At 39.6% G+C, this 25632-nt stretch overlaps 1 protein-coding gene across 10 annotated transcripts in view; it reads left to right on the forward strand.

Annotated features, from left to right (window-relative positions):
• PLCL2 (phospholipase C like 2) overlaps positions 1-25632 on the forward strand; it is a 128348-nt gene that overhangs the window by 12732 nt on the left and 89984 nt on the right. For 6 of the 10 annotated variants that reach the window (XR_011139672.1, XR_011139670.1, XR_011139671.1 and 3 more), the window contains exons 1-2: positions 635-1036; positions 2003-2554. Coding sequence is in view for 7 of the 10 variants with exons in the window: in XM_068935326.1 (XP_068791427.1) it covers positions 2222-2554 (333 nt within the window). In the remaining 3 variants the exon portion in view is untranslated. Of the gene's footprint in view, positions 1-242; positions 385-634; positions 1037-1253; positions 1595-2002; positions 2555-25632 lie in introns of those variants that run through there. The other 4 variants (XM_068935330.1, XM_068935327.1, XM_068935329.1 and 1 more) reach the window with 4 other exon arrangements.

The following is a 25632-nucleotide window of genomic DNA, read 5'->3' on the forward strand; positions in this document are numbered from 1 at the left end:
ATTAGTCCAGTACTTGGTCGCCTCGTCCTTTCTTTATTAACTGGTAAGACCTAACGGCCCCCCTTGCCCCCCGGGGCCGGTGGGAGGCCGGCGCGAGGGGCCCAGGCCCTGCCCCCCCCCCCCGGCCGCCCGCCTCGGCGGCGCGCGGGAACGGCCGTTGGTCCCCCGCCCCTCCCCCGCGCCCTGGCCGCCGTCACCCCGCGCGCGCCCTCCGTTACCGCCCCGCCGGCTCCCGCCGCCCCGTTCGTACTTGGGCAGCCGCCGGGCCGGGTCGGGCCGGGGGGCGCCCGCCTCACGCCGGTGTCCGCACGCGTTACTCGGCGAGAGCCCCGAGGGAAGGGGCGGGCAGGGCTGAGCGCGCGTCCCGAGCCGCCTTGAACGGCGGTGCGTTGAGCGAGCAGTAGCGCAGCTCTCCGGTGGTGGAGGGCGGGGGGGGGAGGACCCAAAACGGCGAGGGGGCGCGAGGCCAGGCGCAGGACGCGGGGACCGAGGAACGGGGCGGGGGGGGGGGTTGTTTCCTTCAGGAGACTCCACGCGGGCAGGAGGAAGCGTGCGGCGGAATTCAGTGATAACGGCGCGGCGGAAGGAGGGGACGCCGCGGAGGGGCTGGGGCGGCGGCGACGCAGCCGCCGCCGGGGGGTGCTGGCGGCGGGGCCGCCCAGTCGGCGCGGGGCCGGCCCCGGTGATTGGCAGCGCGGGGCGGCGGCGGCGAAACCGGCTGCCTGGCGCTGCCTTCCCCGGAGAGTTTCCTAGCGGGGGCGGCCGGGGCTGCCGCTGCCCTCGGCGCTGCCGGCGCTTCTCCCCCGTGGGGGCTGTTGCCGAGCGCTCACCCGGGGGAGGCGGTGGCGGCGGCAGCAGCAGCAGCGACGCAGAGAGCGAGGGAAGCAGCCACATGAATCAGTTTCTCTCTGTATCCGGCTCCGGGCAGAGGCGGCGACTATAGCGGGGAGGAGGGGAAAGGGGGGAAAAGCGGCTACTGCAGCAGCGGCGGCGGCGGCGGCAGCCGGGGGGCTCCGCTTGTCACCTCGCCGCGGAGGTGGGTAGCGGCGCCGCGGCGTGCGGGAGGGAGCGGGCGGCTCGGCGGGCTGAGGCGGCCGGGTTGGGGGGGGTGGAGGCAGCGCGGGTAGCGGCTCTGCCGGGCGGGAGAGCCGGGGCTGCCGCCGCCGCCTGCCGGGCCGTGGTTGTCGCCGGCCCGGCGGAAGGCGCTGTGGGGCGGCTGGGTGTGGGCGGGCTGCGGGGAGGGAAGAAAAGTTGCCGCTGGCTCCCCGGAGGGTGGCCGGAGGCGGCGGCGGGCCGCGTGGGGTAACGGTCCCGGCGGGCCGGGCCGCGGCGCTGCTCCCCCTCCAGCGGGCTGCTCGCCTCGGCGGCTGCTGGAGCCTCGCTGCCGCGGCGCGTGGGACGGGCTTCCCCCCGAGTCCCGTGGGGACGGGGGGGTTTCGGGTGCGTTTGTCTTCAAGTTTTTTTTGGTTTTGTTTTGTTTTGGTTGGTTTGTTTTTTTTTTTCATTCGTTCCCGCTTCTTTTCTCTGCCTCGGGATTGTGGGTTTTACTCTAAGCGTGGAAATACCGCCATCGGCATCTCGCTTGTTTTCCCGGGTGAGCCGTCTGCACAGCGCCGTGACCGCCGTGTCGCCCGTGTACCGGCCGTGCCCCGCAGGCAGCCCGCAGCGGGGCGCTGGGAGCCGCCGGGGCCGGGGCCGGGGCCGGGGCCGCCGCGGCGCGGTGCTCGGAGGGCGCGTTGTGGCCGCGCACCTCTGCGGCTCTGCAGCGCGGAGCCGGCCGCGCTGCCTTGCCGCGTCTTTCTGCAGAACTGCCGCTTCGTGTGCCTTGTGTGGCGGCTCACAGACACCTCATGCGGTCCCTCCCCTGCCGCTTGAGTGCGTGCCGTGTGTGTGTGTGTGTGTGTGTGTGTGTGTGGGAGCGCGCTGTGGTGTAACGCTCCCCCGCCCGCCGCTGCCTCGTGTGAGCGCAGACTGTCACGTTTCATTTCTTTTCCATTCCCAGGTGCTGAAGGACTGGTGCTGACAGAAACAAAACTGAGACGTTTACCCCCCTCCTGGAGCTGCGCGATTTCAGCTGTCAGATCTGTGGAGGGAGAGACACTTTTGCTCAAAATCCCCCGATCGTAAATACACAGAAAGCGGAAGAAGAGCCACCACCAAGCAGCTGCGGGAGGAGGGGAGGGGGATAGCAATAGTGTTTCTGCTCTAGTCAGAGAGGCTGATGGCGGAGTTTGGCAGCGGTGGTGGCACTGGCGGCGGGGGGCTCCCTTCCTCCCCAGGTCCGGTCCAAGGAAAGGTGGCCTTCAAGGCAGGAGATGGGGAAGGTGGAGGGGGAGGAGGAGGTGGCGGCGGAGGTGGCTGCGGCAGCAGATCCCGCTTTGACAGTGCAGGCAGCCGGGTCTCTAATGGGGACTGTGCCCTAGTGGGAGCTGGCGAGGAGTCGGGATCAGCTCTTCCTGGAAGCCCAGAGAGCAGCAGCAAAGAGAAAGGATTTTCCACCAGTCAGCAGAGAGATGGCAAACCCGGCATCCCCCGGAGGAGCAGCATAATTAAGGTAAGAGCATTTGCTCCTCCCCCTCGGGGTCCTGGCTGTTTCTCTGTGACACAGGCAGAGATATGTGTGTGAGAGAGGTTTGGCTCACAGAACCTTGCCTCAAGATGAAAGGATATGCTGTTTTTTTGTGGCGAGGGGACTAGGTTTTTCCTTTGTCAGAGGTGGAAAACAGTGAAAGGATGGCGGTATAGACATCCACACGTGGGGGTGGATGCTGTGATTTGAGGAATGTTTAAATAGAACGTTCTAATGTTGTTGGAGTGTTGGTGAGGACGAGAGAACCTAGCTGGCTTGCTAAAAGACAACATGGGCATCAGCCTGGTGCTGAAAGACATGGATTACACAATATTCTTATTATTTGGCATGCACCTGTGCAGAGCAATTTTGTGGCTCCATTGGCTTGTGTGCGTGACAGACACACAGCAGGTGATGAGAGGTTCAGGTTCTCACTGGACTGGGAGTGGGAGAGGAGAAAATAGAAAGTTTTATTTTTCTTGTTACAAGTGACAATGTGTTTTAATAGGAGACTGTGGTGTGCTTTACCTATAGATACAGTCTTTGTTTTTACTTACCTCTGCATAAGTTGGGGCAGAAAAATGGTAAAATGCAGATCAGTGGAAAAAGGGATGGGTGTTTTTTTTCTTTCTGTTTTTGTTTTATACAATTATTTACACAAGTGCAATTGTTCCCTTTTCTTAAGTCCTTGCTTCCTGAGAGGTGACACTTCATCTTGTTTTTTTTTTTTTTTAATCTTTCCCAACTCCAGTGAAAAGGTTAGAGAACCTAGCAAAATGACTCCATTTGTATAGTGGCTGTATTAACCTTAAATAAAGAGCAACTTCTCGAAGTACTTCAGAATTGAGTTTAATCAAGAAGAACAGCCAGATTTGTCGTCTTCTTAAATACTTATACACCTCTAAAATCAGAGCGTGAAGTTCTGTTGGCTGTGTTAGCAAAACACACGTGGAAATCCAAGGCCAGTTGTGTACCTCATATTGTGTTACAGTCTCCCAGACCTTGGTTCAAGAACCAAGGGGAGTGCAAGGGCAGTCAGCAGTGGAAAGCATTTGACAGCTTGCACCCACCCTTCCTGTTAGAGCAGTGACGCTGGGTGTGTGCGTCTATGTGTGTGTGTTAAATAAATTACAACAATAGAAAAGAGGCTACTGAACTTGGTGTTGGAAAAATCTAATATTTACTGGATTTACCAGTGCTTTTATACAAATCTGTTATTTCCTAACGCTGTTTCGTTCCTTCTATGGTAGTTCAAGAAAGATACTATATTGCTTGCGATATGTAAGCTGCTATCATATTACTATTTTGTATTGTATCATTTGACTGTACAGGAACCTTCTGGCTCTCTGGGGACCAAACAGGGATACACTATGTTGCAGTATATTATAGTATACCCAGTGTGATAGAGTAAAACCAAGGAGCACAAGAAAAGGAAATAGGCTTTGGATTACACTTCATGACTATCTAAATCAAGCTTCTTAACTTACACAAAAGTCACTGCACCGCAGAATATAAAATTATCCAACGTTCTGGTATTGTTACTGACAAATTTGAGCAGTAAACTGTTTAGCTATCAAGAACTTAAACTGTTTAGCTATCAAGAACTGATTAGTGTTTTACTTTGTATTGTAGTTTGAATAATTGTGACATGAGTTGAATGATTTGGCAGCAGTGTTTTTAAAGTTGTGGTCCGTATTTATTTCGAATATGAGTGTTTTAATACTTTTGGGAAAAAATACTTGTTCTCAAATATGCTGAACACTCTTCTGCCTGCTTGTTTCAGCAGTGTTCACAGGTAGTTGGAGTCAGATTGTGTAGCAACATAGTTTTTGATATGAAACCTTCTGGAAAACTTGGCATGAATACTAAAGCTTAACATGCTTGTTATTGTCCACTCTTGCAGAGCAGAAATCTATGAAGCAGAGTGGAAAAAGTCATATGTAATCTATTTTTTGGAAATATTCCTGGAGTTTTAGTAACTTATATGCATGATGTATAACTGTTCTTATAGAATACACAGAATAAACTCAGAAAACCCATCTATGCTGTGCAAGTACAGATTTCTTGTCTTTCATTTAAAATACAGGATTATGTTAGTGGCTCTGTAAGATGCAAGTTCATGGAATACATAATGTTTTAAAGGCTTTGCCTAAAGAATACCGTGTAGGCTCCTGAGTCACAAACAGAAAATTGACGTTTGAATGTCAGGTTGTTCCAGTTGAGATTAAATTCTTTGGAAGTGCTTGTTTGTGCAAGAAAATTGAAATATTTTGTGTTTTCTTTTGCTATTAGTTGGTGCCTCCATTGACTGTCCATCTTTACGAGTCTTCTCTTTTCTTCTCAGAGTAGTTACTGTCTTTTTTCCTTCTCTTTCTTGTTTACAGTCTGCTCTTTTCTCTTTTTTTTTCTGTTTCCATTTTTTTCTTACTACTTTTATTTTGTGCACTTGCATCATTCTGGGTTTTTCTTGTTCAGGACAAGACTGTATACTTTTTGAGATTAAAGTGTTATCTAAGAGAACGATATTCTCAAGGTGGTAGAGCCACTGTTACTAGAAATACTAATATGACCTTCATGTCATGTTTCTTTACTTTGACTTTTAGACCCTGATATATAAGCTGTGTGCAGGCTGAAAGTATTAAAGATTGTACCCTTCACTTGTAGCAATTTTTATGGAATAGCTTACTGCACAGTTTATCTTTATTGAAACAAATCTGAGGGGCTAGGTAATATATCTGTGTTTGTTTCTCACCCTCAATATATATGAAATTCTGATTTTTTTTCAGATAAAATAGTTATGACACATCATGCATCTGTGGGCTTTAGGCCATTCAGATAGCTAATTTGTGAACTAATGTATGTACCACTTATTTTTATATAGTGGATTTTTCAGTGTATGATGTCAGTATTTATTTACTGACGTTATATAATGTCAGTATTTTGCTTTTCTATAATACTCCTCTTGGCGTTACTACCTATGGTTTCCTATAATATAATTTTCTGTAATGGCCCCTATACTTTCCTATAAAATTTATTTACGGTGGGTCCATCTTGCAGCTCAAGGTGAATTTGAGCTTCCTGTGAACTTTTTCTTTTAGTTGCTCTAACAGTCGGTAGTGGGCTTCCTTTATCTATGTGTGGGGGTTCCCCTCCATCTAAAAGAGAATTTGAAATGATAAGTCTCTGGGAATATTTTAAAGGCGTATAACTTAGGGAGTACAGGTTTCTTCAGAGCTGCTCACTTCCTGGGATCTCTAGGAACAATATACGCTTATGGAACCTCACAGTTTGTCAGCACTGCAGATCTGGGCAAAAAGAGATTCAGCTGTGTAAATATCTCTATTAGGAGAGGTGTCACTAATTAAACGAGAAGAGACATAGGTAGGAGAAACTGTAGTTATTTAGGTAGACAACAATGAAAAAAGAATGAAGAAAGGAGGCTTGGCATTCTGTGAGTACAGTTGTCTTATCAACATGTGCCTGCAAGCAAAGTTCAGAGATTTTTTGCGTATAGTAGTACACAAAGGTAGTACGCAAAAAAGATCAGTACACTGATCTCAGTGTCAATAAACACTGTTTCTCAGCTGATAACTTAAGCAAATTTGAATCTCCCTGTTGTATTCTGCAGGTAAACTTATGCTTTCATTCTAAAGCCTTGGGCTTACTGATCATTGCAGCTCTTAAGTTCCAAAATCTGTGAGGAAAGAGGAACCACATGTAGCAGGTAGATAGATGTTCTAGGGGATAATTTTCAACAGAGCTTTTGCTTTTGAAATTGAACGAATATTGTTATATTTGCGTCTTTATACAGCTGGGAAGTCCTACAGCATATGCCTCAGGTTCTTTTTTTTTCATAATAAAATGACAGCATACATCATCATCTTATATGGCTTCTGTGATGGTAGTTCATATTGCATGCCTCTTTGTATCCGGTGTATAAAACATGAACTGTAGAGAATGTTACACAGTATTCTCTACCACTATGATTGTTCTAAAGTCTATAATAAATCCTTTTCCTCACTTTCACGGAAAACTCTAAAGCAATATTTTCAGTGGATTTAGGTGCTCTGCAGCCCTGAATTACCTTAGCCAAAATGACATGTTACCAAGTCTTAGTGGAGATCCAGGAACAGATCATACGCATTCAGTTTTCATCTGTAAGGATGTAAGAGAGTTAGATTGCTGGTATCAGTTTAACATATATGAAATGACCCGATTTTCAGCCAGCTTTTGTAATGGGAAAGTAAGTTGTATAGTCACACTGTTGGTGTATGTATGTGTATATATATGTGCATGTGTGTGGGTAACACATACAAAAATGTGCACTTGTATCCCAGGGGCTTCTCGATTTACCTGATATTTTCAAGTAAACTTGATTGAGTGACAACAGGCTCAAAGCTGCTAAGGCTCCTAAGCAAAGAAAATAGCCCCGTAGAGGAAGGCGGGAGAGAATTAGCATGTTCTTTCTTGCCCGGCCCGTTTTCCCCCTTGGAAACAAAAAGCTACCGTGTGAGCTTAGTTCTTCCAAGGAGATTCATATGGAAGACAGACATTGAGCCTCCCAACAGTGGAGGATTTTTTGCTTAGAGTACGCATATCGATTGACACCACAATATCCCACCACAAAGAAAGCATATCCATAGGAAACAAGGCTTTGTTAGTTCAGCTATCCCTATGTCTTCTTACCCTGGGCAGGCTTCAGCTAGACAATTAGAAGTGTAGATTTTTCTAAAGGAGCTGTTTCTGGATTTTTTGTTTGTTTCTCAGTTTCTTCTGGTTGATTTATTGTAGATATAGCATCTCATCTCTTTTATTTGTCAGATAATGAGAGAGATCTGAACAGCTAACTGCAGCTTCATAAATCTTCAAGCTTTCCTTTGTGGGATACTTGTGCTTTGATTTGTTGCACTCTCACCTAAACTATAGAAATTTACATGTAGTTATCATTATTTGCATTCCTCCTTCATCCTCTACTAATTCTGTAATGGATACCTACATTTTTTAAATATAATATTTGTTTTAAAACATCATTTAACACCATATCGTAGCTTTCCTTACATCGTATTTTCTGTCATACAAAATCTTGACTATTTTGTAGCATTTATATGTATATACATACATATATATATATATATATGTATATACGCACACTACACACACACATTAATCAACTTACTACTTGCTAACAGTGACATTGGACCAGGATGTGTGTTATGTCACAGCCACTGAGCAGATATGTTGTGCATTGCGTTTGTTACATGATTTTTATTTACCTTAGTACTTTCTCCAGGTTACAGTAATAAAAATTTTGTTTTGATGTATGTAATTCTATTAAAGAAAAAGCAACAGATATTTATAGAAACTGATACACAAGGGTATTCACTGTAATTTGTCTAGCTTATCTACTATGGCCAGTGAAGAAAAAGTGTTTTTCTTCCAAACTGTGACTTGGAGCAGGAGTTTAATTTGGAAGAATTTAGATTCTCTGACTTCCTCTCTGGAAGAGCTTATCTATTTCTATTGATTGTGTAAAGAGGTCAGCTGTTGTAATAGGAACTCCTCCATCACCACCACACCCCAATCTTTAGAATTTCCACAAAATGTTATGTTCAGTCTGATCAGTAATGAAAAATCAATTAATTGAATTTAACAAATTATTACGAACACCTGATGGATTTTTTTTTTTCTTATGGCTGTTATTAAGATTGATCAGAGATATGAATAATTGTTTAGGTGCTGCTTTTGGTTTGTTTTTTTTTTGGGTAGGAATTAGAGCAGTGGTCTCCTACCCATGGTTCACAAATAATGCATTGCTCACAAAACTTTCATGTTGCTTGCAATCATGGAAGATGATTAAAAAAATAAAGCTGAGGATGACAGGAAGGGAGGATGTTAATCATATCATTTTCCAGCCTTTGCTGGCCCATGGGTGATATGAACATAGCTCTTCATATTTTCTAAATGACAAAATTCCTTTAAATAAAACTTATCAATTGTATAAACCTTAAGAGACAAATTGACTTAGAACTGCTATTATAATAGTTGTATATTGGTTTTAAAATATTTAACTTTGCCCACAAATTTGGGATTGTGTTCACAATTCAGAAATCTCAGTATAAGCAGACTAGCAGGTAGACTTTAGGGAACGAAAGGTATGTAATAATTTATACTTCATGTGGAAAATAGGAAAATGTGATAAAATGCAGTACCATGTGTGCATTAAAGAATGATTAAAAATAAGGCTGAAAGAGACCTCAAGAGGTCAGCCTACTCTGTTCCACTGCTCTGTGACAGGATCAAGGTTTTGTATCTTCCAGTATGATGCTTTTGTTTCAATCACCTTTAGTATATGATCCTTCTGGGCAGAAATGCTAGCTGATTATTCCTCTTTGTATATGGGCAAGAGCAATCATCTGCACAGAGTTTAAAAGCTTGCACTTTTCCTTAGTAACTTCATTCTCATTATTTCAGGTTGTATCTTCTATTTGCCAGGTTCTTTCTGATTTTAAACTTATCTTCCAGCATGCATGCATGTCTTCCATCTTCCTATCAACAGCAGATTTAAGTATACTTTCTTTTCTATCATACAATGATACTTGGTTTGATTTTTTTTTTCTTTAAATTGATAGTAGTTTATAGGTTTTAAATTGTATCATTCAAATACTAGATACTCTACAATTTCACTAAAAGCCAGTTAATTTTACGCTTTATTGTCTGTTAGCTGAGCAATATACTGGTGCAGACTCCAGCTCAGAAATATAATTTATGAGAAAATGACTCTACTCTTAAGTATGTTAACAATTAACAGTAAGTACAAGATTATGGATTTTGGATAAAAATGACTTCTTTGGAACAATCTGGGGCTATTTGTCTTTACGGAGAGTCAGTAGCAAGCATCATCTTTCCATTTTTTTTCAACTAGGGTTAAGATTATCAGTACTGCTTTACAGCTGATTTTCATATAGGGGGATAGTGCCATCACAGTACTTATTTCTCTTTGTCTTGGGAGGATATGTTTGGAGCAATCTTTGGGAAGGGCATGTTACCCATCCTCTTAACTGCCAGAAATCCCTCATTTTTACTTATTTAGCTACTTTTCAAGGAGTGTCAACGTTGACCTGGTTGTCCCTTGCTTCTGAAAAGGAATGTGTTAGGGTTCAGCTGCCTCTTCCTTCCTAGATCTTCACCTCACAGAACATCTATGTTGAAGACAGTGAAGAGCATAATACAGCATGTGACTGGGGATCAGCAGTACTGAGGATCACAGCATTTAACTGATGCAACCTTGGGAAAGATAAATAGACGTGATTCATATCAGCCTCTCCTGGCTCTCTTGGGGTTTCTTTTAATGTCATTTGACCCTTTGGAACAACTAATAAAATATTCCCGAGTACTTAAGATTGTATACTGTGTTCAGGGATCTTTTCAGATAAAAAACGTTCATGTTCTGGAAACTTGTACATAGTTCACAAGCACAGGCAGACAGGAAGTGGCCTTTATTAAAAAAAATACTTTTCAGAACAGCAGTTGAGTTTTATAAAACAGAAATATAAAATAACAAGATATTAAGACTTATTTTCAGATTGATCAAAACGTATTTACTTCAGTGAAAACAACTTTACATCATTGGTTTCATTTTGGTATAAGAAATATATATCTTAAAATACATAGCACGTAATTGATATTATGCAGAATAGTGTCCTAATATCTATGCTAAAATTGGTGATAATAGTCCCCTAAATTAAGATCTCAGTATTGCAGTATGAAAAGAACTGTCTTTCTTTTGTTAGAAACGACTTCCTCAGAATCTTTTAAGTTTTCTTTAGGACTGAGCTTCTGTGACTGTTACGTCTTTCTTCTTCCCCTTCTCCTGTGTTATTTTACTTTTTTTGTCCTTTCTTCTTATAAGCATTGTTATTTTGCCTTCACCTAAAAAGGTGGAGAGTTATAAGCTTCTGTACATACTTTGTTGTGTTAGCATTCATGTATGTGAACAAATTCCTATCCTGTACCACCCTTTTTTAGTGCAGGTTAGGAGAGAAAGAGGGGTAGACAATATGACTGTGAAATTCTGCAGTAGCAGAAAGGCTGGCGTGTTTTTTCTTGTTGTGTAAAACATCTTTTAATGGTTGAAAGTCCTGTGTACTTTATGTATTCCATTACCTAGTTCCTGATGACTAAGTGTTTGACATTTTCAGTCAACAATATGCTTTCCCAAAATTCTTAAAATAAAATATAAATATCGGCTTATTTAAGTTAAAAAAAATTCATGGTTTTAATTCTTTTTTTTATTTTGTTTTATTACAGTTGGAATAAAAGGATAGGAATTCAGCTTGCTGCCAAAGCTTTTGTTTAGACTATTTTCTTCCTACAACTTGTTGCTGGTATTCTTAGTACAGGCAACTGTTTACTGAGTTTTAGGTAAGCTCTGTAAACAGTAAAGAAACAATTGTACATTTAAAAAAAAAGCAAAACATCAGCTTTCATTTTTATGATGATCTTATACTGTGCCATGCTTATTCCTGTAGTAGATCAGGAGCAGAATTAACATTTTCCTTCACGTACGTTAGGTAGTTTCTGAGTATGCATTTGAAGTTTACAAATAAACGCATTTTTACTGCAAAAGGCAGGAAAAACTCAGTAATAGTTGGACATAAATTGCTTCAGGAAATAGCTTCAATCAACTGAAATTTACTTTGCCATTCACAAGGAATGGTCTCTAAATCAGTTTTTTTTAAACTATGCTGACAGCAGTTGTTTGAAAAGACATCTCCAGTGTGAACTTAAGAGTTAAGGATTAATATTTATGTGAAATACAAGGAATGCGAGACTATATTTAGTCATGACACATTACTACCACATAGTGGAGAAAGCTAAAGCAGACCTCAGTAGTTTGAGTTCGGATAATATTATATCTATTTCTTCTTTTTAAAGAACCCCTTAGCTTATTGTATGTATTTTATGTTAATTAAGCTCCATCTCCTTTGTCTTCTCTTCATTCTTTCCAATTGTAATAGATGCAGTAGTGCATCTCAGAACTATTGTTTGAGGTAGGCAGTTTTCAGCTTTGTTTGTTTCACTTCTGAAATAACACATTCCATGTACCTCATGTTTGCTCCTTCCTAAGTGAACGGCCAGCCTGATTTAGGTAGAATCTAGCCTGAGAGTTATAGCGTAGTACGAAAGCATCGGATCCTTTTAGCTGTGAGTTTTATCATTTGGTGTTTTGTAGAGGTAGAAAAGGGCAATGGAAGAATTCATAACACTGCTGTTTTACTGTCTTGCTTGGCTTGGTTCCAGTTTGTGTCACCTTATTCTGTTGTGCCACCCTGTGCATCCCTCCCCTGTTTGGTCACTCCTCATCCCCCATACAGCTTGGCCTTTCTGCTTCAGCAGCAGGGAGACAGCAGACTGGCCATACTGTGCTTTTTTCCTTTAGCAGCCAGTGGAGATCCTTTTATTCCCAGCCAAGTGCTAGAACAGAACCGAGCTCTGGTGTGCGCAATGGTTGGTGTCTGTTGTGAATCCCAAGAAGAAGAAAAGGAGAAGAGGTTCCAGTGCCAGGCTGTCAGCCTTCACAACGGGTTGAAGTCCCCACAGGCTTGAGGCCCGAACGTATGATTAAGGCTGATTGCACAGCTTAGGGTAGATGCATCTATTTTCCTCTGCAGCCTTCAGAAACACTCTGCGAGTTGCCAGCCCAAACAAATTTAAGAACACCTGTCCTGGGTCAGACCAAAAGTCCGTTTAGTTCATTAGCCTGCTTCCAACAGTGACCGTTACAGATACAAGGACAAGCACACTTCGCTGACATTCGCTCCCAACCTTCAAGTAGTTGGCAGCTGAAGACATCTTGGGGTTTAATAATCCTTATGGTTGTCTTTTTTCACAGTAATTGTCAAGGAACAGTTTAACTTTGTAAGCTTTTCACCACCGTAACATCCTATGGCAAAGTTTCCTAGATTAACTGTTGTTGAACAAGTTTCTCTTCTATTTGTTTTTTTATACCTGGTACCTACTTGCTTGCTGACTTGATATGCCCTGGCTCATTAGAATAGCTAAACAATTGTTCTATATTCACTTTTTCTATTCCAATCATGACTTGAAAGATGTTCATCTTATTTACATTATGTCGTCTTTCTCTTCCAGGCTAAAGAATTTTACTGCATTTAGTAGTTGTTGTTTCTGTCGAAGCCATTCTGTGCTTTGTTCATCTGTGTCCTTTTATGTTTTTTTATTTGTTTTATTTTATTATTTTATTTTTTGCAATGCAGAACTAAGAGTACTTGGAAAGTGTACCAGACAAAAGTATAAATCCACTATGGGATAATAAGGGCTTATAGTATTGTGATACTAGGTTGTCCTGTAATTTATTTATTCATTTTTAGTGTTGTCATTATAAAAGATTTAAATGGTATCACTGTCACTAATTGGCAATGAGAGAGTGCTGTTAAAACCTTTTACTAAATATTTAAAACCTCTCTTTGAAGAGGCGTGTAAGGGTGTGCGTGCTGGTGATGATGCTTATGTTGGAAGTGGCTGGCATTAACATCTTTGCAGGAGGCTGAAGATCTGTTAGAAATCTTTTAATGTGCTATAAAGTCTTTTTATAGCACCGGTGACACAAAATGGTGCTGATTAGTACATCTAGCTTCTAGCTATGGTTGAATACATTTGTTTGCATATTAAGAGAATAAAATAGGGACATTGCATAAAGCTGCAAAATACAGTATTAATAAAAGTGCTTTTATTTTAAAATAAGCTGTTAAATATAAAAGAAAGCAAGAGAAAGCAAAGTACCTTGTTTTTATTCGTATATCCTGGTAGTATTTTGGATGTCATAGACTTACAGATTTCAAGGTTCTCCCCCAGCACTCATGTTAAAGCACATTGTTTTAGCCAGCATTTTATTCCATTTATTTTTATAATGTGAGAGGCTCTTCCAGGATGCCTTTGTCAGAGTCTAGAAGAGCTTAGTCTTTAGAAAACTCATACAAGGGGTAACTGGCATAAATAGCCTCCTGAAAATGGAAGAGCATCATATGTTTCACCTCAGAGAAGAATTCAGCCAAGGATTAAATATGCATGAAATGATTATTAGAACAGTAACTAGAAGTATTTTGGGTCCCACAGAATTGGTACAACAACATTATCTTGGAGGGAAATCCCAGTGCTCTCTCACCTGAGCTGTTTAGAATAGAAGCGATATGAGATGTCTGTTACCATGATGTCCTTAGTCTTTGCTAGGGACTTTTTTTTTTCTTTTTGGCTATTTATAATTATTAGTTGCTCTGAGGAAGGAAGGATATTCTACAATTTCTGTATGTAGTTATGTAATAACATGTTAATTTTTACTCTATTTGAAGGTGATTTACACTCAGTTGTAACAAGAATAGAACATGACATGGATTTGCATTAAGTTTACATGTGGAAGATAATCTTTCTATGTATAAAGATTTAATTTAGTCTCCCAAAATAGTTAAGGGGTCCCTATCTTGCCTGAATAAAATTTATGTTTTTTTGTCTCCGTGATCACTTGTGAGTTTTTAATCAACGTTAATCAACAATCATTAATAGCTCTAATGAATACTTCCAGTGCTGTCAGCTGCAAAAAATATATTTTTTCCTCCACATCTAATTCCAAAATCGCCACATCAGTCCTTAAGATATCTATAAAAGATATTACAATCTCTTTTGGGGCAAGGGGATAAAAAAGAGCCTTGTGATTAAAGCCTTGCCCACTAAAAATTGATTTACAAGATCAGTCAATTACCACAGATCTAAGAATCTTTGGTTAGTGTTATTTTTATTTAAAATTAGATTCTAATATTTAGTTTTATAGTATAATCTGCGAACAATCCGTGCACATACTGGAAATACTCTGAAATGCATGATTAGGTACTGAATTTATATTAAGTCTTTCCGACCTTTTTGGGTGAATTTGGATAATAGATATACAAAAAAAATAAATATAGATTACATTAGGGAATACCATCAACTAAATGTGCCTTTTGCAGAGAAAACACATAAGCGTGTGAAACAACACAGAAATACAAACTATTTTACCTAATTGTCCACCATGGAATAGGTCTCGTATGTTATTTCAGAAGATGTTCAGCAGTACTTGTGGCTGGGATGGTGCAAGAGATATGAATTTAACAAAAACAAGTAAAGTTATTTAGTATATAAAGCAGAAATGCAGGGCTCCATTATGTTTTCTCTGTTTGGCTCATCTCTTTCTCACCATGTCACTAAGTTTTGCATTGGTCAAAATTAGACATCATGAAGATACTGCGTACCTTTTTTTTTTTTTTTTTTTTAAGTTGAATGAGTAATTTGGGACTATAGCTTGCATCTTTGAGTGAAGCTAGTTATAGTGAGTAGCCTCAAAGTAAACCATGCACTTAATTCCATGCACAACATTTTATAAAGTTTTATAGCTACTTAACGGATGTGATTGTGTTTAATTTTAGCAAATATATGATGTTCTGCTAAGGATATTCAAAATCAATTTAATATTCCTATACAACAAACTAAAACTTTCCTTGCCATTACAAAAAGTGTTTAATTGTATTATTTCCTATTTGCATATCACTTAAAATATTTAATGACACAGTCCTTTCTCCTAGAAGCACACACCTCATAACCATTCCTTATTTTCAATGTCTAATCTGCACCACTTATAATAATTGGTGCAAAGAAGTCATGTACTTCTTCCACATAATTCTGCATCCTGGTTTGATCATAACCAAGGTTGGTCTTTTTGTTTGCTTACCTCTTTATTCCATGAATTTTCCAAAAACGTTATGGTGAATTACAGGTCTGTTGATTTCAGAATCTTTAATGTAATTGTTAACAATGCAACTGTATGGACCTTCCTCTCTTTATCTGTCTAGAAGCTATCTCTAACAAACTCACAGATGACCTTGTGGGTTTATACTCTCGGACTATGTAAACAATTTTGGTCTTGCACTGATCAGCTAATTACATAGTTTTAAGCACTTCATAACCTTCCCTATCCTTGAACTCCGATTGTATATTCAGAACAAACCTAATATTATTGAGTCTTCCTGCCAATAAAGTTGACTTTCTGTAAACTCTCATGAAAATCAGGCTCCTAAACGTGCTGGTAACTTCTTTAGTCTTATCCTTTAACTTTCTGGAACGTTTTAGCTGAGTTTTTTTGCTTGGTTGATTCCTCCATTTGCTTTGGACAATGCATGCTTTTTTGCTCACTTCCTCTGTCCTTTTCTTTGGGTTAACTCTAATGAAAACCTTTGAGATAAAGTATATGAAATACATGTTTTGCATTCCTGTTATGTTGAAGTATAATACTGTCTGACTTGAACATTCAGAAAATCATGAGTCAAGGCTCCAAAACTGTGAAATTTTCTAAAAAATCGTAAGACATGAAAATTAATACATTGCTTTTCTTCAGTGATCCTTTTATTTGAGCCACTTTGCATGTACACCATATTTTCCAGTTCTTGGTATAGGAATGCATAAAAACACATGGAATTTAAGTTAGTGCAGGGATTCCCAGAATCCAGAAAGGCTTTAAGAAAAGACCAAGTATCATGAGATTTGCAATAACATTTGGAAGACCGCATGATTATGATACAAACAGCTATTATGCTGGGCAGGTAACATTAGATAACAGAATATAAAATTAGTAAACCATTTTAGATTTTATCAGTCTACATTCTTGGTCTTACTCTTTTGTTTCTTCATAGCATTTTTATTTTTTAAGATTAGAAGGTGCTAGTGTATATTTTAGGTAGTTTCAGCTTCATCTCTTAGCAAAGATTTAGTCTTAGGAAGAATGTTAACTGTTCCTTAAATTGATTGCTCTGTATATTTTACTAATCTATTTGTTTCAGCAGTTTAAGAGCAATTACCATATAGTTCTGAATTGTGTTAGAATAGAGACCCTGCAGGCTTTGTCCACATACAGTAGTGATAGCAGGAGTCAGATATTCACTAACTTCCATTTGTTCAGCTGACTACTTACAAAAATCTTTCTGGAGAAAGAGAAGGTAGGATGAACAGTTCTACAAACTTAATGAAAACTTGTAACTGATGACAGAACTGTGAGGACATAAAATACACCAATTAAAAGAAAGCCTAGTAAATAAAAATTCTTCAAATGCTGTTCCTGACTGGCAAAAACTTGAGGAAAAAATTGAGGCCTCAATTCAAAGCTCCTAATTTGTTGTACTAGAAAGGAAAAAATAGTTCTGTATTATATAGCGCAACTACTTGGCAGGAATTTAAATCTGAGTCCAAGGTTTCTAAAACCAGAGGCTTGAGAATGTTTGCAGATTTCAGTGCTGGTAATGAAGGGGAAATGGGATGATTTCACAGATGGCAGTGGGGTTCTAAATCACAGTCACAGTGTTTAAAGGACTTGCTTGAAAAATACTGAATTATATACAATAACAATCAGAAAGAGGTGTTTTAAGTGTTCATGTTGCATATATTCCTTGTTGCTAAGTAGTTGGGTCGTTTCTGAGAAACTGTGAAAAAGACTAATGGATTTTTGGTGGCAGCTGAAGAAGTTTTTTTTCTTTTTATGCCGTGAAAAATGTGGCTGAATGAGGCAAAATATTCTTAAGAAAGTCCTTTACCTATGCTTTTGGCAGCTCAGAAATTATTTCAGTATGGCACAGCATTGTTTTCAGTATGATAAAACATAATGGAAAGCTACACTCTTTTTTTTTTTTTTTTTTGAGAAGCCAATTAATTTCTTGCTGAAAATTCTCTTGTGACATCCTGTTGGGAGAGGCAATTGCTAAGCAGCAAAAGAATCCTTCTGTAACTTGTCAAATCATCTTCTCTCAACATTACAGTGTATGAAATTAATGTGTAACTTCCTACCTCTCCTCCTGGAAATACAGTTATTTTTATGATAATTCTTACTTTATAAGATTTCGTTTTTAATGTGATCACAATAAAATTTTATTTCTACTCTTTTTTTTTTTTTAAATACTACCCTGCTTTTAATGAAAGTAATATTTGCTAAAGATGGTCGTCCCAGAGAGAGAGCGCCTCATTTTCTCACCACTATTCCAGTGGGAAAAAGAAAAGGAACTCCTGTTCTTGTACCCACTGCATTGAGGAAAGGGAGAGAGGTAACACAACAACAGAGAAAACAAAATATATTTGAACTCATAATCTTAAATTGCGCTACTGCTCAGGAGTAAGTTCTCATCCAACTACCTTCATGTAGATTATACAATTCTGTTCACTATATCTCTGGTTGTTTTGTATGTTAAACTACATGCAGTTCTGTGAGGCAAAATTTAATTTCATTGGTTGTGTAGCTTGCCAAACTTGTGTTTTGTTTTGAATCATCAACGAAAAGAAGCATTCTTTCTTGCCTCCAGGAAATCTTTGTTTTAATGTAATTTATCACTGTATAACATGATAAGAAATATTCTAAAACTGTTGAAGGCTTTGAGTCAAAACTGTTTTTGGAGATGTAGTTATCTCATCCTACATTAAATATTTTCATTCACAGTAACTTGTTGGGAGAAGGTGATACGTACGGTTATAAAACCATAGGCTTTTATAACTATTCTTTATTTACATATAATAATTTTGGAAAAAAAATTAAGTTTGGTTTTAAGCTGTAACTTCATGCATAAATATCAGAAAACTTCAGAAGTTTTTTGGAATCTTTTTTCCAGTTTTTCCTTGACCAAGTTACTTTGCGATAACTAACTAAAGATAGGTTTTTACATTGATGGATTTCCATTCAATTGTGGCAAAGCTTATCATGGATGAGAAACTTGTCTATACTCCCTAATTTTTGTGCAAAGCCTTGAGTTATAAAGTCTCAGAAAACAATGTCGGGGACAGAACAGTGATCAAGAAAAAGTTGCTTAAAAATTGTTATAAGAAATCTGATAGTTTTTCAAACAGAAGAGAACGAGCACCTACTGCAAAAGCTGTCCTTCAGGTAACATCTGTAACTTCTTCATTATCAGTTGCATGCACTTTTTACCTTTTTGTTTTACTTTTGGTACACTACAGAGAATTTTTCCTTCTCTGGCCTATTGAATTCTAGTAGTTGATCAGTTTTGATGGCTAAGAACAATAAAAAGAATAGTTATTTTATTTTCTGTTACATGCGTAACTCCCTTTCTTTTCTTATATTTATATTTCTTCTTTTCCTAGTGTTCATATCTGTTGTATATCACTTCATAATTCTGTTTTTGGAACCTTTTCTTTGAACGTAATAGCATAAAGTTACTGCCATTTTCTTGTTCCAAAATAGTAAGCATATGCTTTCCCCTTAGTGCAAGAGGCAGGATTAATTTAATGTACTACTTTCATTTCAGTGAATGTATATTTTGATCGGAAGACTGATATTCCAGGAAGACAAAATATCCCATTTAATATGAGTATTGTTGAGCCAAAGTTGTAGTTTTCATAATGCTTGCTCTTGATTCATAGCTTTGACAGAGCCAGATGTGTATCTAGTGTAACAAAGATGCAGATAAAAACAAACAAAATAGAATTCTAGTTGCGTTTAAAATAGACTTAAAAGTGGACGTATTTAAAATATTCAGCTTGAGATTGTATTCATATTTAAAATATTCAATTTGATACTAAAAATATTACTTACCTATACAGTTTTTCTGTGTAGTTTCAAGAGAATTAACTACACAGACATGAAACATATTATAGCAATGTCTCAAATGGGCCAGCTGACTTTCTGGTACATAGTGGGACCGATTTACTGTCCCAACAAGTTTATATTAAAAAGAAGAAAAGGTTGGTTAGAGCATTAAGGGAGTGTGTGTGTAGAAGGGGAAAGAGACAGGGACAAACTATTGGGAGTGGCACATGTCTCTGGTGCTTTGGTCTTTTTGCATCTGATTTTCCTTTGATCCAACTGGGGGAAGGAAATGAAAAGTAGCTCAAAGCTACCTTTTATATTTCTCTTCTCTTGCGGTCAGCCAGAGGTGTGATAGAGGATTCTTGTCATGATTGAAAGTAGGCTTACGAATGGCTGCAATGGCCCTGTGTATGAATTCCCCTATAGTAGTCTCTTCCATCTAGCCAATGTTCATGTTGGAAAACAGAAGGCAGAGTTTTTGGAAGCTATTTAACTGGTGGCTAGCAGCTGCTCTGTTTCAGTGGTGTGATTAAAGCAAGCAAGGTGCTGCAAGGGTTTCTACCGTTCTAGCAGGCTCACAGTATTAAAAACTGGAACACAGATTCAAGCCATTTGTTCTCCGAAAATACATTTCTTTTTTAAGCTGTTCTTTGAAGTCTTCTGTCAGTTATCCTATCTCCAGTGAGAGTGGGCATGCAGAAAAGTGCTTGAATATAGGCTCTGACAAGCATGCAAAGCAAAGCTGAAAGTCATCCAGGCAGAGTGTGGGCAACGGGACGAAATAAACCGATGGGTGAAAGGAGCGGACGGATGAATAGGGACTAGATGGGACCATCTTGCTCTCAGAAAAGTAGAGGAAGCTGAATTCCATGGCTTGGCAGGGACCGAACTCTTACTAATTGTCACGGATGAGCGTGGGGGGGAGGGGAGCAGCGCACTGTCACACTAACTGAAAAAGACAACTCAGTGCTAACGCTGTCCCTGATTCACAAGAACCAGCTGGGTTCTAGCACAGGGAAGGATGAGGTACCTAAGTACCGCTTTAGGGCCCCTCCGGCAACCCCGGTGCTTCACAGCTAGATCACCCTGAGGAGGTGGTCACAGTAGGGCCAGAGCAGCCCTCATGGCTGCCTCTGCCTCCTGGGCTGCTTTACCCTTGAACTGTTGGCTGCAGTCAAGGCTGCCAGCCTACGGAAGCTGTGTGGGAGCTGCAGCAAAGCAGCTTTGTGGAGTCAAGCTTCCAGCTGTGCAGCCTTATCACCTGTGCTGAGTTTGAGAGGCCTCAGGGAGATGTGCACATGTTGTAACACTCTCTCAAGCTGCCCAGCACTGCATGGCTGGGGATGAAGGACAGCATCCCCCCCTGGCTCCAGAAGCCTCAGTATGGAGGAAGGAGGAGACAAGCAGGTGGAGCCTCTATCTGTGCTTTGGCTTCAGTAATAAGCTCGCTCCTCTTGTCCCCTCATTGCTCAGAGAGAAGTACAAGGATGAAGTAAACATCTCGTTATTCTTCAGCACCGTCCCTAGTGTTCAGCGACCTATTGCTCAAATACTGTCTGAATCATAGGCAGTATTTTCATATTTAGTATCTACATTTAAAATACAGCTTTTTGTCCCATTATTTTTCCAAGTTTCTTTTTGAACTTTATGCACTTTGGCATATGCAGCACAGCCTGTGGCTGTGCTACAGAGGAATTCCAAATCTGAAATGTGTAAGGAAAAAAGTACCTTCTCTTTGTTTTGGATCTGCCCTCTGCTAGTTTCATTTGATGCCTCCTTAATTCTTTTTATAGGGTGAGATAGTGAACAATCATTCCTTATTCCTGTTCCTTATTTCACTTATGAGTTTATAAACTGGTGCTGTATTTCCTCCCTTACGAATGTATATTGTGATATATAACAGAAGATTTCTTGAGATCTTGGAATCAAGATGTTTTCAACATGAGCTAAGCAGTCCAGTCTACTTAGCTGTAAGCCACCTTTCACCTACAGCAGAACTCTTCCACAGTAACAGCCAATTCTGACCTTGTGAACTTGTACGTGGGTAGTAATTTCCAACTGGTGATCTTCCTGCCTTTGAGTTTCTGGTATGCCCATCTCATCGATAGTCTCATTTAAAGGTAGGCATTCCAGTTTCTCCATTGTGTTTCTTACACCTCTAAAACTGATTTAGAAGCATGTTTATTAGGTTTTCTGTTTCTTCATGTCTATCCCTAAATGTCTGTCTGTTCTGTTTTATCCTTGTTTACTATTTAAGTGTAGTTACTTCCTATCTTCTCTCTTACTTGAGTATACAGTGTTCCTATGATTTCTCCCGCAGAGGATGCATTGTCTTAAACTGTGTGCTATTCGATGCTTAATGGCTTTTTTGAGCTATTACAATTAAAAAGTCATAAAGAAGTTTTGAATTAAATTGCCAACAGTGTAGTTCCTTTTTGCTTTAGATGAAGCCTTCTTCCAGTAATGCTCGCTCTATTTCTTCTAGTTTTGGCAAATCCTATTGGAATTCTTCTTCCCAGATTAGCCTCTCTAGGGAGATACAGGCTTTATATTCTTTTATTTATCCTCCTCTGCCTTCCAGTCACATCTATTAGCCCTATAAAAAAAGAAAACCCTTCTCAGTTCTTAAAATGATTGGGATGATTTGATGGCCTCTGTGTGTGGGAGAACGGAAGATTATTTTCCTCGTTCTTGCTGCCTTTTTCTCTTCAAGGAGTTCAAGCTGGCCTTTTATTACTAGAAATTGCTTGCTGGCTGAATCCATTAACAAAATTCTTGTATTGAACTTGGATACCTGTGGCTATCTCATGTTGGATACTTGAATTACTCCTTTATGCTCAGCGGGGTGGGGAATGTGGGGTGTGTGTGTGAGGTGAAAACTAAACGAAAAAACTGTTCAGTGATTGTCCATAGTGTTTATAATACAAGGATGGGAACTAATAAAATCCTATTGAACCCAAAGGCCCTCATCAGGTCATTCTGAATCATTTGGAGCTAGAGAATATACTGCTTAGGTCAAAATGATATCATCATCCCTAAAAGCTGAGGTCACAATAGAGGGTTTATTCCATAATTTCCGATTGGGATTCAAACTCTGTTGTTGCCATGGTTTTATTCCCTGTGGAAAGAAAATGAGAAAAAGACTATTTGTGTTATTACCATGCCTCTTTTTTTTTTTTTTTTTTGATTGTAGAACCAAGTTAGAATGGAAAATTAAAAAAAATACACACCCCTTGTCCCCCCAAAAAACTTAATTTAGGTGACCTTCTAAATCTAGTTGCTTAGAATGAGGGAGACTGCCTGGAGGGTTCACAGGAATTGTAAGGTTTTTTTTTTTTGAGTGAGAATTCATTTGTTATTTTTGATGCTAGTAGGAGGCTTTGGACCCTGGTTTTTGTGAAGACAAATAACGTAGTTTTCTCATAAGGAAAATATGGGGAATTGTTAGTTCCTTGGAAGACTGGTGGACGCACACATTCGGGCTAGATAATTAGGGAGCAGAGTCTAGAAAAAACAGTCTGGACTGTGACTGGTTATACTAAAGCAATGACAGTTTCTGGAGTACTGAGAAGAAGTCTGGAAACTCTTTGGCAACACATCTGTTGAACAACACGGTGAAAAGAATCTCTCTAATTTAAGAATCTCAGATTATTTCTGCTACTTTATAGAAATGTATGCAGATTTGGTATGGAAGTAACGAGAGTACATACCAAGAAGTAACTGAAATGGTAAATTTTCTTAGTCACTTATCCATTATATTGTTTGTTCTGCCGCATTTTTCTCGGCTATTCTTTTTCCATATTTTTAATTGGTCTTTTACATACAACAAGGACAGTGGTATTGGTCTCCAGAAAGTGCTAGTGAAGAACCCTTCTGCAGAAAACAGGGCTGGAAAGGAACCTGAAGTTACCCATCATATTCCCATATCCTGAAGTAGAATCATCAGAGTAATACACTTTTCCTATACAAATACATGCCTTGCCTTGCCTGCATGCTTTGCTTGTTTTCTGCTGTGTGTTTGGGTCTGCTCTTCTGTTGTTTTTTAAATAGACTGGTAGTACTTCTTTTTGATTACGATGAGTGTAGCAAGTATGATAGATCTGGGCTCAGAAAACTTACAAAACATAGCTAATACAGCTTTTGCAAAGTGACTGTTTTTAACTGCTTAACAGTTCTACGTAGTATTTAATCCTAAGTGTTTCAGTCTGTTCTAAGTTAAATATTACACACGTTAATTAAAAATGTTGGCTCAGTCTCTGAAAAGGATTGAATTATTGCAAAGTTGGTACAGCATCTGTAACGCAGTTGCTTTGTCTGCCTTCCTTCAAGTTTCCTTGGCTACTGCGAATACCAGTTTCTCTCTCTCCTGCTATCTTAACGTGCCTCTTTTCTTCATTTTGTCAGTTGAGAATAGTGAGAGGTACTAACGAGAAAGCTTAAGTAAGGCTACTGCGTATTTTCAGTGCTACTAAGAGAAAAAGGCAGGCCACAGTCATCTGGAAAAGGGTGATACTTCATTCCTCTCACTGACAGAGAGCTGAAAACTTAATGTGTTTTTTTTTTGAAGAACATCTTTGTAATAGGTGATTGCTTTAATACAATTTATAGATAAAACTTAAATGTATTATCTTTGAATAAACAAAAGATTTTTATTCTCATAGTTGTAGTTCAGTGTATGTGGGATTTTTAAAATCGAAACTATTAAATGCTTGCAGAAAACATGAGACTGACTTGAACCTGACTTGTGAAACTTACTATGACTACATTGGCACAAATAGGTGTGATTTTATACATGAATGATTTTAATTTAAAGTGAAAGATACACCAGGTGCTAAATGAGCATTAATTAAATTGGCATACATCTATTGCTACTTTCTGGAGCCATCAGAATGTTGCCAGCTAAAGGGCACTTTGGTTGGTGTGTGAACTTGTATTTACGTTCTGACTAATGTTTCTTTGGGTATTTTACAAAACAAAAGGCATTGCTGATTTTACTTCCGTATGATTACAGAGCTCAATATGTGAAATCAGGAAGAAAGGAAGGAAGCCCTCCTGCTGTAAAAGAACTTACACCCTAGTTTATAGTGTAATGTACTAGCCCTGCATGCAGTAGCTGAGCAGGCTAACTAACAGGTCATCAGAAGGCTTTGAGAAATAGACAGCTGGGAAGGCAGCCGCAGGCAGCCAACCTTACTGACTGGAAAAATACATTCCTGAGCCTGGCATCTGAATTTACCAATGCCAAAAATATCTTTGAATGGTCTACTGAAACACATTTAAAGAGAAAAGGTGAAAAAGAAGTCAATATTAATATTACAAATAGGAAGAGGCTGTGCCAAGACAGAGTTGGATTTATATACTATCCTCTAGCCCGTTTTCTTCCTAACTGCAGTACTGTAGAAGATGAAACTGTGAAGTTGCAGACCATGTTTCATTCACAACATCTAGAAACTGCAGAGAAAGGACTGCTGTGTTAGCGTTCACCATCAAACAGGTTTTTGGTCAACTTTTACTAAAGCACCAGATAGTTGAATTTGTTTATTTGTTTGGGTATAGTTAGGGAAAGCATGTTAGCCCTGATATCTTCAAACAGGAGAGACAAACTTCTTTTGCTTTAAGATTTAGGATAGAGAAGTTAGAATAGTTTTTGAATAGTTGTTTATATTGGAATAAGTATTTTTTACTATTAAAAAAATAGAAACTTTTTTTAACCTATTTTTCTTCTCAGTGGTCTTGCACTGCTTCATTGCTATAATTTAACGTGTAAAACTTGCCAAAGTTAAAGTGACTGTGGCAAGAATGAACGTGTTCTTTAATTAGCATCCGTCTAGAACTTGGAGGAATAGTGGTAGTTGTAGGGGAAAAGATATTTTGAATAACTTGAGCTGTATTTCTGCTAGATTCTAGTATCTATCCCTGGTACTGTGTTCTTAGTCTTGGAAATATTAACATATTTTATATTTGCAATGTTTTAAAGTTTAAAAAAAGAAGATAATGTTTATAGAGTGAGGTGGAACAGGAAGTGTGCAATAATGTGTATTGCAGAGTGTTAAAGAACCGATTGGATTTTGCTGGTTCAGTGCTGAAATGAAGAAGCCAAAGTGTACCAGTATCGAACTTTGTACTTGCTGAAGTATAAGTAAGCAGCTGGTGTATAGCTCAGTGTTAAATATAATAGTGCAAGGGTCATACCAGTAAAAGGAAAAAATTAACTTCCTTTGTTATGGTGGAGAATTTTTGCATGTGGTGTACTCAAATTAAGACCTGACCTGAAAGGTAGCGTTTGCAGATTCTAAGTAATGAGATAAACATCACTCTTTTTTGCATTGCCTGCACAGATGTGACTTTGAGCAGTTGGGTCCCTCCCTATTGTATATTTACCTATGGAAGAAAACTTTTATCTAGATTTTGTGATCAGCTGAATGTCCTAGTTGTTTTC

This window comes from Struthio camelus, chromosome 2 (genome assembly GCF_040807025.1).
Source record: "Struthio camelus isolate bStrCam1 chromosome 2, bStrCam1.hap1, whole genome shotgun sequence".
Lineage (NCBI taxonomy): Eukaryota > Metazoa > Chordata > Aves > Struthioniformes > Struthionidae > Struthio > Struthio camelus.